Source organism: Salvelinus namaycush, chromosome 14, assembly GCF_016432855.1.
Source record: "Salvelinus namaycush isolate Seneca chromosome 14, SaNama_1.0, whole genome shotgun sequence".
NCBI lineage: Eukaryota > Metazoa > Chordata > Actinopteri > Salmoniformes > Salmonidae > Salvelinus > Salvelinus namaycush.
The window spans coordinates 41793417-41808555 of NC_052320.1; the positions used below are offsets into that span (position 1 = coordinate 41793417).

Genomic DNA, 15139 nt, shown 5'->3' on the forward strand with positions numbered 1-15139 from the left:
TATCCTTGTCTCAGAATGTAATATGTAATATGTAAAATGTAAAAATGTAATAAAATGTATGCACTCTACTGTAAGTCGCTCTGGATAAGAGCGTCTGCTAAATGACTAAAATGTAAAATGTAAATGTAATCTAGCTTGTGGACTTAATATAAAACTTGACTCATCGGCACCTTCGTTTTTAAGCCTTGGATTTCTAATTCTCTAATGTTGTTGTTGGATCTGATTTTAATAGCTAGCATTTCGATGGCCATAAAGAATAGATATGGTGACAGCGGACACCCTTGTTTAACTCCTCTTGACAATTCAAAACTCTGAGAAGTAGCCGTTATTTACTATTTTACACCTGGGGCTGCTATACATTATTTTTACCCATTTTATAAGAGAATCACCGAAATAAATAAAAATCCAGGCATTTATAAATAAAATCCCGTCTTACTTTATCAAATGCCTTTTCAAAATCCGCCATAAATACCAGGTCTGGCTTCTTAGATGTTTCATGATGTTCTATTATTTCTAGTAGTCGTATATTATCTCCAATGTACCGTCCATGTAAAAAACCTGTCTGATCAGGATGAACAATACCTGGTGAAACCCTTTTAATTCTAGGTGCTATGCATTTTGCTACTATTTTTGCATCAAAACTTTGAAGTGTAAGGGGCCTCCAATTTTTTTTTTGACAGACTGGGTCTTTATATTTGCCATCTGGGTCTTGTTTTAATAATAGAGAAATCAGACCTTCCTGCGGAGTACCTGACAGACTACCATTTCTATAGGAGTAGTTAAAACAACCTACTAATGGCGCTTTTAGTATATCAAAAAAGGCTTGATATACCTCTACCGGTATGCCATCAAGCCCTGGGTTTTTTCCAGACTGAAAGGATTTAATAGCCTCAAAAAGTTATTCCTCTGTAATTTGGCCTTCGCACGGATCTTTCTGTACATTTAAAATATATATATATATTATTTGGAAAGAATTCCTTACCGTGATCTTCCTTCAGTGGGAGAGGTTGAGATGGAAAAGAGAACATCTGCCGAAAATAATTTGCTTCCTTTTAAAAATATATTTCGGAGAATCATAGATGACTCCGTCTTCAGTAACGAGTTTCTGCAAATTATTTTTGTTAGCGTTCCTGTACTGGAGATTCAGGAAGACTTTTGTGCATTTTTCTCCATATTCCATCCAGTTTGCTTTATTTTTGTAATATATTACATTAGATCGTTCTTGAATTAGCTCCTCAAGTTCTTTTTCCTCTAACTCATTTTCTATCTCTGTAGCATCGTTTTTATTGCTATCTACCTATACTATTAGTTAATGGATTTCCCTTGTTAATCTTGTATCTTTAGCCAGAAACTGTTTTTTAAATTATTGATGAATATTGAATTGAATGACCTCAGAAGGTACATTTAAAGGTATCCCAAACAATAAGGGGATTTGCTGAACCTATATTATACCGGAAAAATTAAGTTATAAATTATTTTGTCTTCGTTAAACTTTGATAAAATTTCCAATATCCCCGATCACGTGGAAAGTCTATAAGAGTTATGTGAATGCCAATTAGATGATGATCCGATCACATACTGTCTCCTATTAAAACTTTTTTAACCTTTGATGGAAGAGCGAAAGAGACAAGAAAGTAGTCAAGACGACTAGCTTGATTAAGTCTCCTCCAGGTATATCTCACTAGGTCGGGGTTTTATAGTCTCCAAATATCCACTATTTCTAATGTGTCCATAATATTTGTGATTTCCTTAAGGGCACGGTGATGATAGTTTGTAGAGTGATTACCTTAACGGTCCATTGAGGTACTTAACAAAGTGTTATAGACTCCTACGATAATGATTTGATCATTTGTTGCCTGTAAGTTCAATAAATTGGTATACATGTTTTTGAAGAAGTATGGATCATCCTGATTAGTTCCATATAGATTAATGAGCCAAATCTCTTTTTCGTCCACTTTCATATTCAAAAAGATCCACCTTCCTTGCGAATCATTCCTGACTATTTGCACATTCAGATTGACATTTTTGTTAATTAATATCACACCTTTTGAGTTCCCTTGTCCATGACAAAAAATTATTTCACCACCCCATTCTTTTTTCCACGCAACTTCATCTAAGGATGTAGAGTGAGTTACCTGCAAACAGTATATGTTATATTCCTTTTCTTTTAGCCACGTAAAGACTGATCTTTTTTATAATCTGCTAAACCGTTACAATTATAACTGGCTATACTTATTTCAATTTGCATGGTTGAGTGTCTATGTGTGTAACATGTAGTCCGTATAGCCTTATTCTTCATGATGATAATTGTAATCCATATCGTATCACCGTCGTAGTTGCATCATAAGTACCTTTAACATCATGGAAAAACACATCCCAGCATTTCCATAGCAATTGACGTTTCACATGATCATGAAAGAGACCTTGCATTACTCTAGAGACGGCTTCACTAAAGTACAAATGTATTCCGAACAATATGTTATTATTCCCCAATGCCCCTATTCTGATATCTCCCCCTTGCTTGTTGTAAACATATATAAACTTATAGACAAATACATAAAAAAGATAGACAAACAATAAACATATTAAATTATAAAACTGTTCGATAACAGAGAAGAGAAAAGAGAGAAAGAGAGAGTGAGAGAAGAGGGCGAGATCAGGTGTGTGTATGTACAAGTCCATATGTGTAAGCAAGCATGTAATTGAGTACGTGTGTGTTCATATCCCATACATTCTTTTTTTCGTAACCTGAAGTCCCTGTAGAATTAAGTACAGCCATGGTGTTGTGGAGCTGTCTCGGAATAGCTGTCCATCTATAAAGAGTTTGTCCACAATGATAAAGGCACGCTTACCCTTCTCCCTTTGTACCGGATACAGTCTCTTACGACGTTCGTTTATCTCCCTTGGAAATTGGTCATTGATACCGAATTTGGTCCCTTTAAGCTCCCTTCCCCTGCTTTTGATCAGCTCCTTTTGTTGGTAGTGTTCAAATTTTGTGATCAGTCGGGGACCGTTGGTCTTGTCGCTCCGAGCTCCAAGTCTGTGTACTCGGTGGAAAGCCACCTTGTTTACAGTCTCTATTGGAAGTTTTAAGGCGGATTGCATGAATTCTCTGTTCGCGCCCTCTGAATTATTGGATGTGTCCTCAGGAATCCCAGAAAAAAAAATATTTTCACGCATGCTACGACTTTGTATGTCTAGTAGTGACTCCTTCATCACCCTGTTTTCCCTGAGTAGACAATCCATGTTGGAATCGTGGATTTTTACCTTGGCTGTGAGTGCCTTGTTTTCTCCTTGGAGCGTGAGAATTTCACTCTGGCTAAACTCCAAACTCCCCCTCAGCCCTGCTACCTCCTCCAGTGGCGGGCTGGCCGTCGGGAGCACCGGGACATTTCCCGGTGGCCTGATGGTCGGTTTTGCTTGCTGTGAATAGTCAACTTGACCAGCAATAATATAGCAAGCGGGAATGAGTTGACGGAGAATCCACGCATCAGGTGCGACTCTCACTCTCTCGCCACAGTGTCCCCGCGCGCCAAAAATGACATCAGGTCTTTCCGCGACGCACATAGCAACTGTCTACCTGCGTCTCTACCGATAACATTTTAGAAAAGTCGCACGGCAAAATGGACGGTCAGAAAAGGAAAGGTGGAGCAGAGAGGGGGAGAATAAAAAAGAGAAAGGCCCTTGCCACAGACGCAGCTAAATGCTGCAAATTAAGCAACATGTTCACCAGTAAAGGACCAGGTCAGTCAAAAACACTAGCTAAAACACACACACTGACACACACGATGCCCAGCGTGGCTAGCTAAGTAATAATAGTGACACAACGGCCGGTAGGCTAAACAGTTTGCCCGTCTTACGTCTTAGTGGAGGAATTATATCATAGCAATGAGTGCAACATAGCGATCATAATATGACATTGAAGGCAATATGTTTCAACTAGTAAAAAGTAGTAAACCTAGACTATGGACTTGCTAGCATTCGGTCATGACTCGTGCCATATAAGCTAGGGAAAGTGTACACTGTACAGCAAAACAGGCTACAATAACGTAACCATAATACATCCATGAACGTAACACAGTAGCCTGTGTAACACAGCACAGGCAATGAAAAAGATCATTAGCGCCATTAGTACCAGCATGACAAGTTACTACAATAATATACAACTCTGGGAAAAATTAAGAGACCACTCCAAATTAAGAGACCACTCCAAATTAAGAGACCACTCCAAATTAAGAGACCAATCTTAATTTTTTCCAGAGCTGTATTAATGTAGCCTACTGATACACTAATGATAGTGAGTATGATAAGAGAGTATTTTCTTTGCAAATGTGGAGAAGGAAGCAGCAATAGAGCTTCAGGTGCTCCTGCAGAACTGGAGATGGTGGTCAGTTCAGAGTCAGACTCAGAGCAGGAACCTTCAGGTTCAACTGAAGAGCACAAACCTAAACATGTAGGCTATGATTTTACATTAATATATGGTTTATTTATGAGATTATGAGTAGGACTGTAATCGGGGGGCATACAATCGATGACTGCACAAGTAATACAAGTTTAAATTGAGGTTATTTACAATGTTAATCTCATTCTGCAGAGCAACCAGATGTGCAGAGAGAGAGAGAGGTTCAGAGCCCAGTACAGGAAAAATAGAAAGGGACAGCGAAAGCACTGAAAATCCATTTGATTATTTTGCCCATCCTCAGTCCAAGGATTTTGACAAATGTTTTCAGTACCACCCAAAACAAACTCCTCAAAGAGTCATTCCCAATGTATTCCACTCCAAAGATGTCACAAACAGAAAATGGCTGACATATAATGAAGTAACTCACTCCTTGTTCTGCTCAGTATGTCTTGCAAAACCTTCAACCAGTGATAGTGCATTTGTCAAAGGAGGCATGCAGGCCTGGAATTGTTGGAAAAATGACTTGTGACGTGCACAAAGCAGATGTCCTAACTGACTTGCCAAAACTACAGTTTGTTAACAAGAAATTTGTGGAGTGGTTGAAAAATGAGTGTTAATGACTCCAACCTAAGTGTATGTAAACTTCCGACTTCAACTGTATATAGCCAAGTTATTGTTACTCGTGCATTTATTCCTTGTGTTATTGTTTCTATATATTTTTTTCTCTGCACTGCTGGGAAGGGCCCGTAAGTAAACGTTTCACTGTGAGTTTACACCTGTTGTTTACAAAGCATTTGAGAAATAATATTTTATTCATTTGAAATGTGAATCGCATAAAATGTGTTTTAAAACTGCTAAAATGGCAAAATGTGTAGAATTGCAGAAAATGCCCTTTAAAGCGTCACCTTTTTCTCTGCGCCACCAAGAGGGGAGCCCCTAAAATGTTTGCCAGCGAGTCGGGAGGGGCCCCCAACAAAATTATAGAAACATCCTTGCACTTACTAATGTGAAATTACTCATGAGGGTATAAGCATGTGTGTACGCACAAGGTCTCATCTCTTCTGCATGTCTTTACCTATCAGCTGGACCCCCGGGCCGTACGTAGGTCACTACCAGAGGACGAGACCTGTGCCAGTCTTCATGGAACCCTCCTAGAACAACAGAACACAAACCAGCTCTAGCGCAACCTTTCATCCTTTCGCACCCTTTAATATACATTCTAACAGACTTGATGATGCCCACCTCTCATGACGAATCCAAAGCTGTTGCCCTCCTTGTATAGGCACACCTCTATAGTCTTAGCTATAACACTTGTGGGAGTGTTCTGGACTGAAAACAGAAAGGGAGAGTAGTTCAGAGTTTAGACACAATAACAGAATCAGACCAACACCATCTTGCCAACCAACCTCCCAGGACACAAACCCAATCACCATTGCAAAAACACAGTGGCATGAAGGTTTTACCCACCCTTCCAAATAATGGAACATTGTAAGATAGTGTTACAACCTATTGCTGGGTAGCTGTTTAGGAGGTTGAATCCTTATACGTCACCACTGGATCATCCGGTGGAGGCTGGTGAAGGGAGGACGGCTCATGGCTAGAATAAATTGAAATGTGTCGAAGACATAAAACACATTCCACGTTCCATTTTGGCCATTATAATGAGCCCGCCCTCCAATTGAAAATGACACCAGCCTCCAATGGGATAATCAGTTATTTGTTTACTTTTTGGGTCACAGTCCAGAAATAGATGAGCTAGTACTGTACTGGAATAACGTCCGATGGTAAGAATACAACAACAGAGAGAACTGGAGGCTTTTCAGCCAAGAACAAAAGCAAGATATGTTGACCTGATCTGCAATATCGTATATGTCATTTGAAATGCAAAGACATGGACATAACAATAACTACTAACCAGAGGCAGGCCTACAAACTAGAAGTGCTCGTACCAAAAGGAGGTAGTTCGTAATCCACTTCCAGAACCACACGCTCTCCTATGTTCTTCAGCAGGCTGATGATCTCATCGTGGCGGAGCTTGGACAGGTTGATGCCGTTCACGGACTTGATGTAGTCTCCCACATTCAGCTGGTCACTCCTGTGCAGACAAGAGGATGGATTAACAATTGAAAATGTTGGTTGATGAGTAGGGCCAGGAGCGTTCCTGACCATGTCACTTAGCCAGGAATAACTCTGGGTTGGGTCACATGCTTTGGAAAAACTCCTGGCCCCACTAATGATACTCTCAAAACAACATCTCATGTCCTGATGGCTTGAGAACATTGTTGTGTATTGTCATCTTTGCCCTGTCATGAACACTGTTTGGCATCTTTGTAGCATATTGTCTAATTGTAACACAAGCTGTATTAATGCAAATCATTGCTATTGCGATGGACAATAAGAAAAGGTGCTAAGAAGGAGTGCTAAACAATCTCCAGTCAGACAGAGATGAGGAGAGAGATGTTGCACATGGTGTCTCTCATGTGACATTGTGTGTCAACATGAAGCTCATTTAGATGCTATTTAAATAGATGTACTGCTCTGCTACACCTCTGGCCTACTGACAATTGCTACAGTGATGCAGGACACACACATCCGCATCAGTTAACCAAAAACATTCACCTAAAACATTAGGAAGACCTTATTCTAAAATGGATAACAAACAAAAAAATCCCCAATCTACACACATTACCCCATAATGATAAAGCAAAAATAGATTTTCATAAATGAAATTAAAAACTGAAATATCACATTTACATAACTATTCAGACCCTTCACTCAGTACATTGCTGAAGCGCCTTTGGGAGTGATTACAGCCTCGAGTCTTCTTGGGTATGACGCTACAAGCTTGGCACACCTGTATTTCGGTAGTTTTTCCATTCTTCTTTGCAGATCCTCTCAAGCTCTGTCAGGTTGGGTGGAGAGCGTTGCTGCACAGTTATTTTCAGTTCTCTCCAGAGATGTTCAATTGGGTTCAAGTCCGGGCTCTGGCTGGGCCACTCGAGGACATTGAGATTTGTCCCGAAACCACTCCTGCATTGTCTTGGCTGTGTGCTTAGGGTCGTTGTCCTGTTGGAAGGTGAACCTTCGCCCCAGTCTGAATTCCTGAGTGCTCTGTAGAAGGTTTTCATCAAGGATCACTCTGTACTTTGCTTCGTTCATCTTTCCCTCGATAACGACTATTCTCCCTGTCCCTGCTGCTGAAAAACATCCCCACAGCATGATGCTGCCACCACCACGTAGGGATGGTGCCAGGTTTCCTCCAGACGTGACGCTTGGCATTCAGGCCAAAGAGTTCAATCTTGGTTTCATCAGACCAGAGAATCTTGTTTCTCATGGTCTGAGAGTCTTTAGGTGCCATTTGGCATACTCCAAGCAGGCTGTCATGTGTCTTTTGCTAAGGACTGGCTTTCATCTGGCCACTCTACCATAAAGGCCTGATTGGTGGAGTGCTGCAGAGATGGTTGTCCTTCTGGAAGGTTTTCCCATCTCCACAGAAGAACTCTGGAGCTCTGTCAGAGTGACCATCGGGTTCTTGGTAACCTCCCTGACCAAGGCCCTTGTCCCCGGTTGCTCAGTTTGGCCGGGCGGCCAGCTCTAGGTACAGTCTTGGTGGTTCCAAACTTCTTCCATAAGAATGATGGAGGCCACTGTGTTCTTCGGGACCTTCAATGCTGCAGACATGTTTTGGTACCCTTCCCAAGATCTTTGCCTCGACACAATCCTGTCTCTGACCTCAACGGACAATTTCTTTGACCTCATGGCTTTTGCTCTGAGATGCACTGTCAACTGTGGTACCTTTATATAGACAGGTGTGTGCCTTTCCAAATCATGTCCAATCAATAGAATTTACCACAGGTGCAGTCCAACCAAGTTGTAGAAACATCTCAAGGATGATCAATGGAATCAGGATGCACCTGAGTTCAATTTCGAGTCTCATAGCAAAGCGTTTGAATACTTATGTAAATAAGTTATTTATGTTTTTATTTTTAAGAAATTAGCAAAAATGTCTAAACCTGTATTTGTCATTACGGGGTATTGTGTGTAAATTGATGAGAAAAACAATTTTATCAATTTTAGAAAAAGTCTAACGTAGCAATATGTGGAAAAGGTCAAGGGGTCTGAATACTCCCGAATGAACTGTAAATATTTTGTCTTGCCCGTTCACTTTATGAATGGCACATATACACAAACCATGTCTCAATTAAAAATCCTTCATCTACACTGATTGAAGTGGATTTAAGTGACATCAATAAGGGAACATAGATTTCAACTGGATTCACCTGGTCAGTCTATGTCATGGAAAGAGCAGGTGTTCCTAATGTATTGTACACTCAGGGTTTACTGTATACGAGACCTACAGACCAGCAAAGAGGCCAATGTTGTAAAGGTTATAATGGTGAGAAGCTGTTCAGCAATATTATGATTGTCATGTCTAGTCGTCCGATCACATTCTACACTGAGATACCTCGGTGGTGGCAGAAAGAATATTATATTCCAAGTATTTCATGTGTGTGTGTCATTAGAGGCTAGCAGTCACATGACACTTAGTCACTGAAGCGTGAGTGCTTTCCACTGGGTTTTGCTCTCGTGGCTGACATAGTCCAATTAACATTCAGTTCATTTAATTTGTTCCTATCTGTACTGAAATAACATCGCTCCACACTCCAAAATAGAAACATTACATCAAATCAAAGTTTATTTGTCACGTGTACCGAATACAACAGGTGTAGACCTTACAGTGAAATGCTTACTTACAGGCTCTAACCAACAGTGCAAAAAAGGTATTAGGTGAACAATAGGTAAGTAAAGAAATAGAAACAACAGTGAAAAATAACAGTAGCGAGGCTATATACAGTAGCGAGGCTGCATACAGGCACCGGTTAGTCGGGCTGATTGAGGTAGTATGTACAAGTAGATACGGTTAAAGTGACTATGCATATACGATGAACAGATGTTGCAGTAGCGTAAAAGAGGGGTTGGTGGGTGGTGGGTGGCGGACACAATGCAGGTAGCCTGGTTAGCCAATGTGCGGGGGCACTGATGGTTGGTCGGGCCAATTGAGGTAGTATGTACATGAATGTATAGTTAAAGTGACTATGCATATATGATAAACAGAGAGTAGAAGCAGCGTAAAAGATTATGAATACCAAGCGGATAGAGGCAATTAAATAAAGCAGGTAGTTGCTTGAAAATGTTCCCTACATAAACTTAATACAAATTCATTCACTGTAGTAAAACGTCATTTCATTTAGTTTTGTGTGATTCGTGAGTAATTGGGAACATCCATATTTATCTTGTTTATTAACATAAGAGACTCTCTCATAGACTGTGTCCTGGTGTAATATCAGTTCCAGGCTGAACATGACCCAGTAAAGAGCTGATTTACTGCAGTGTCTATAATACCTAGGTTAGGGCGAGATGGTACATTACAGACGACATGTGTGGGTGGCGGGTAACACATACAGACACCTCGCTGCGGCTGCCTGGTTACAGATGTGTCATCCTAGCCAAGATCTCACCTGGCAGCTAGCCCACCTGGCCGCAGGTTTGACACTCTGGGCTTGCCGTCCTTATCGGACCCCCCGGAGATGGTGAGGCCCAGGCTGCTGCCCTCCCTTTTTATCAGGTCCAACGTGGTCATGCCCCAGTAGTCCTCTATAGACACACAGAAACGGACAGGAGGAACAGTGTCACAGAGTCAGCATCCATCTGGGACACTGAGACTGTTTGTCTGAGCTGCTACAAACACGGATTGATTATCTCTGCCTCTATCATTCTGCCTCTCTCGCTCAATCTGACTAACTCTCTTTCGCTGCCTTTTCTATCTCTCCATCTCTTTCCCTCCCTCTCGCCTCTTTGGTGATGATGACATGGATGGGGTCAGCTCCATATTAACGCAGTACATTCAACGTAATTGGGTGGAATTCAGTGGATGAATTGAAAATGTAAATCTTGACACAAAAGGGCAATTTTCTAGATGCCTAAATTATATTTATTCATTTCCTGAACAGAATTGAGTTCAAATTGGGGTTGACCCTAACTGATGGCTAGCTAGCCGTAGTGCGTTTAGACGTTGTAGGTTACACTACATGAAAAAAAGAATGTGTACACCCGCTTGTCGATCATCTCATTCCAAAACCATGGACATTAATATGGAGTTGTTCCCCTTTGCTGCTATAACAGCCTCTTCTGGGAAGGCTTTCCACCAGATGTTGGAACATTGCTGCGGGGACTTGCTTACATTCAGCCACAAGAGCATTAGTGAAGTCAGGCACTAATGTTTGGCGATTAGGCCTGGCTCTCAGTCGGCGTTCCAATTCATCCCAAAGGTGTTCGATGGGGTTGAGGTCAGGGCTCTGTGCAGGCCAGTCAAGTTCTTCCATACTGATCTCGACAAACAATTTCTGTATGGACCACACTTTGTGCACAGGGGATTTTCATGCTGAAACAGGAAAGGTCCTTCCCCAAACTGTTGCCACAAAGTTGGAAGCACAGAATCATCTAAAATGTAATTGTATGATGTAGCGTTAAGATTTCCCTTATCTGTAACTAAGGTGCCTAGCCCGAACCATGAAAAACAGCCCCAGACCATTACTCCTCCACCAAACTTTAAAGTTGCCACTATGCATTGTGACAGGTAGCGTTCTCCTGGCATCCGCCAAACCCAGATTTGTCCATTGGATGGTGAAGCGTGATTCATCACTCCAGAGAATACTTTTCCACTGCTCCACTGAGTCCAATGGAGGCGAGCTTTCACCACTCCAGCCGACGCTTGGCATTGCGCATGGACATCTAAGGCTTGTGTGCGGCTGCTCGGCCACGGAAACCCATTTCATGAAGCTCCCGATGAACAGTTCTAGTGCTGATGTTGTTTCCAGAGGCAGATTGGAACTCGGTAGTGAGTGTTGCAACCCGAGGACAGACAATTTACCGCGGTACGCGCCTCAGCACTCAGCGGTCACATTCTGTGAGCTTGTGTGGCCTACCACTTCGTGGCTGAGCAGTTGTTGCTCCTAGATGTTTTCACTTCACAATAACAGCACTTATAGTCAAACGGGGCAGCTCTAGCAGGGCAGAAATGTGATGAACTGACTTGTTGGAAAGGTGGCATCCTATGACGGTGGCACGTTGAAAGTCACTGAGCTCTTCAGTAAGGCCTTTCTACTGCCAATGTTTGTGTGTGGAGAATGCATGGCTGTGTGCTCGATTTTATACACCTGTCAGCAATGGGTGTGGCTGAAATGTCTGAATCCACAAATTTGAAGGGGTGTCAACATTCTTTTGTATATATATATAGTGTATGTGCTTGGTTCCATTCTGTCTGGCTGTGGACACATTGTGCTGTTAGATGCTAAACGAAGTCCACGGAGGGAGAGGATTCCTTTAGTCTCCAACGACAGGCATGCTACATAGGCATTTTCTCAACCGTATCTAAGCACTACAGTACCACATCTATCAACCAATGTAGCGCAGACGTGATGGAACATGTGCAATCGAACAATCCCAGTGAAAAGCACGACTCTCGTGGATAGCTGTCCATCATGGGGAAAGGCTGAAGACAGTGGACATGGTACCATAGAAGATACTGTAGAATGTAGAAAACGACTGAAAGTTACAGTAAGGTGTAATCACACTGTACCTTTATTAATACTGCGTCTCCTGGAGGTAAGGGCATGGTCGGTCCCTCCAGAGTCCTTGCTGCCCTTAGAGTATGGCCCATCGTCTGGAATAATGAAAGGGACATTTGGTGAATAATCTGGACGTTTGGAAAACTACTATAGTATGTGAGGAATGTGTGCATGCTGTTCCTTAGAGGAGAGGGGAATCTGACACCATCACATCCCCTGTCCACACACTGACAGCTGCCTGGGCCTTGTTTAACCCTTTGATCCCTATTAGATGGAGTGTGAACATTAGAAAGAGGCACAACAGGAAGGAACTCCTCTAACAGGCACTTAGCTAACTAACTCAAAGAACACTGGCGGGTCAATCTCAGAGACCCGGAAGGTCATGCTGCTGTTTCCATGGTAACAGCGGGAGGGGTAAAGAGATCAAGACAGCTAGTTTTAGTGTGAGTAGTATGAACTTGTCCCAATAGACGAAGATAATGTTGCCTTGTTCACCCTAATGGTTAAGATTTAGATTTGGAGGAGCTGATTGTGCGATGTGTCCACGGGCATCTTCTACCCGCAGTGAAACATGATGTCTGCACCAAGATGATGCATACAGTATACATTAGAGCTGGGAAATGCTCTTGAGGGAACATGCTGTGGTTCAAGGACTGTTCAGGCATGTGGAGAATACAGTCAGCTGCTACAGAGGAAACCAGGAAATGTTCTCTGTTCCTCTGGGATCCTCTTTTGACAGTGGGAGCCATTTCTGACACAGCACCAGGCCCAGATTTGCAGTGACCCTGCCCTGCCTTGCCATTTGAATCTGGATACAGCATGGGCATGTCAGCATTTCTGTCCACCGAGGATGAACTTGTCAACCAAATGACTTAAACATCATATTACACACTTAAGGGAAAAGCTAGGCCAAAGTTGTTTAAAAAAACATTTGAGGAAAGCTAGTGCCTATGAGAGGTCCATCTATTTCGGCTGCTGCACTGACAGGTAGACTTCATACACTGTATGCTCCAAATATTCTGACATAAGCACTACTCTTACTATTGATTGAACGCAGCTCAGCTTTTCCACTCACTTGCTGAGCTATACAGTACAATGTTACATGTAACACTATTGGTGATGAAAAACAAAGTGCTAATTTAGCCTCGTGACATCCTGTTAATCAGCTTTAGGCGGGATTGTCATGATGACGTGTGTAGGTGATATTTCTGTTCTGTGTTGTCTACACTCAATTAAACATTCATCCACTTTTGTATCGCAACTAATCATCCCTCGTGCATAATATCACATGACCCTTAACTAAATTCACATCATCAATATTCAAATGGGGCCAGCCTTTGGTCAAAAAGGACTAATTTGCCCAAAGACAAAATAACATGGAGTGTATCTCAATAGCCTAAAATAGCTTAGTCACCTTTCTTTCATTTGCACAGATGTAAAAGAACGGGTGAAAACAGTTAGTTGGTACTGGTCTTTCACCTTTCCTACATTTTCAGATCAGTGCATTTGAAGGAAAGAGACGAGGAGAAGGAATGTCTCCATATCATAGAATCATGGAGGTTGATAAGCCACATCTTAACTGTGGAAAATATGCAGACATAATATAAAAATGAAACTTAATGAGAGTTGACAAAAAGAAAACTCAAGGGCATGCAGGAATATGCATACAACGATAATGTACACTTCCTTGCACAAATATCCTGTTCAACAACCTTAGGGCATAAGTGCACGGTGGCCACGCACGCACACACACACACACAGTCTGAATCACCAAAGACACACTGTGACAGGCAGCAGTGTGCGTGGTCCCAAAGCTTCATGAGGGGCCTGACAGTCCAAGCAGCCATCATTGTAGTCAAAAGGCAACGTTTGCTCTGGGTTACAAAGGCCCCATACGCCCCATGTGACTGAATGCAACTATACCATACATACAGCTGTACCAGTTAAGAAAAACATCATTAGTGATCCTGACGGGCCAATCATGGGCCAAATACATTACTTCATTAATTGGCTTAATTCAGCAGCCAAAACAAAAAGCACCCTTGAACTGAACAACATCATAACTGGGTATGGCAGGGCACGAACCTCCTAGTAGGAGCATGTTGTTTTGGCAGAGGGAATACTCATCTACTGTGGTAGCTAAAGAATCAAGTACGGGACTGCAAAAACGATACACTTAAGATCTGCAAACAGGACAGTACTTACAACATTACTTGGTGGTGTGCAAAGTAATGTGCCAGAAAAATAGTCACCCCTATTAATTTCTGGCGAGTCAATTAACTTAATCTAATTCAGGGCACCGTATGCTATCCCCTTTAGAACCAATCAGAATGTAGGTTAAATGTGAGGGCCTCTGACAATAGCTATGAAATCACAGTGCTATTTTCAGAGGTAAAACATTATTTATAAACTGGGCTTCACTAGACCCAGTTTGCAGTTTGTCATATCTGCTCCAATTTCAGACTGCAGCCTTGTATTCAGTACTGTCTGGCCCTAATTAAATGGCATTAGGTCTACTGTCTGTGCCTTAATAGCGAATTAATAGATATACTGTGAGTAAAATGGTGCTTGACAAAGCTGTCATTCAACAAATCTGAATTCATCTGAATGTGTACAAATATAGGGAAAAAAAGTGTAACATTTCCAGCTGACTAAATAACCTCTAATGACAAAGTCTACCTATGTGACAAGCTACCTCACTGGGCATAGATGCCAATTCAACATCTATTCCAGGTTGGTTCAACGTAATTTAATTGAATGTTGATTCAACCAGTGTGCCCAGTGGGATGTGTGTTACCACCATGCTGAAGACATTGAATCACAGGTAGAAATACTTCACTACACTCTTCACGTTAAGAACTAAATACTGTTACAGGTGCTATTGATAGTCCTAAGCCCCTTACTATTGCAATACTAGGGTGTAGCACTACAAACCATACGACATACAGTGCACACTAGATAGCCTATGACGGCTGTGACAGTCATTCATTCATCATCACAATCAGTGAGTGTCAGGCAGATTTACCGATGCTGCTGTTCTTCGCCTCTCTCCTCAGACCACAAAGCATGGCTGCAGTCCTGTCAAAACATCCGACCTGAGAGGAAAGTA

At 41.9% G+C, this 15139-nt stretch overlaps 1 protein-coding gene across 1 annotated transcript in view; it reads right to left on the reverse strand.

Annotated features, from left to right (window-relative positions):
* Window positions 1–15139, reverse strand: part of LOC120058764 (glutamate receptor-interacting protein 2-like) — a 53273-nt gene that overhangs the window by 34285 nt on the left and 3849 nt on the right. The window contains exons 2-6 of the mRNA XM_039007501.1: window positions 12042–12125; window positions 9922–10057; window positions 6333–6497; window positions 5645–5712; window positions 5478–5553 (exon numbers count right to left, since the gene is read on the reverse strand). Coding sequence (XP_038863429.1) covers window positions 5478–5553; window positions 5645–5712; window positions 6333–6497; window positions 9922–10057; window positions 12042–12125 — 529 coding nt within the window. The remainder of the gene's footprint in view (window positions 1–5477; window positions 5554–5644; window positions 5713–6332; window positions 6498–9921; window positions 10058–12041; window positions 12126–15139) is intronic.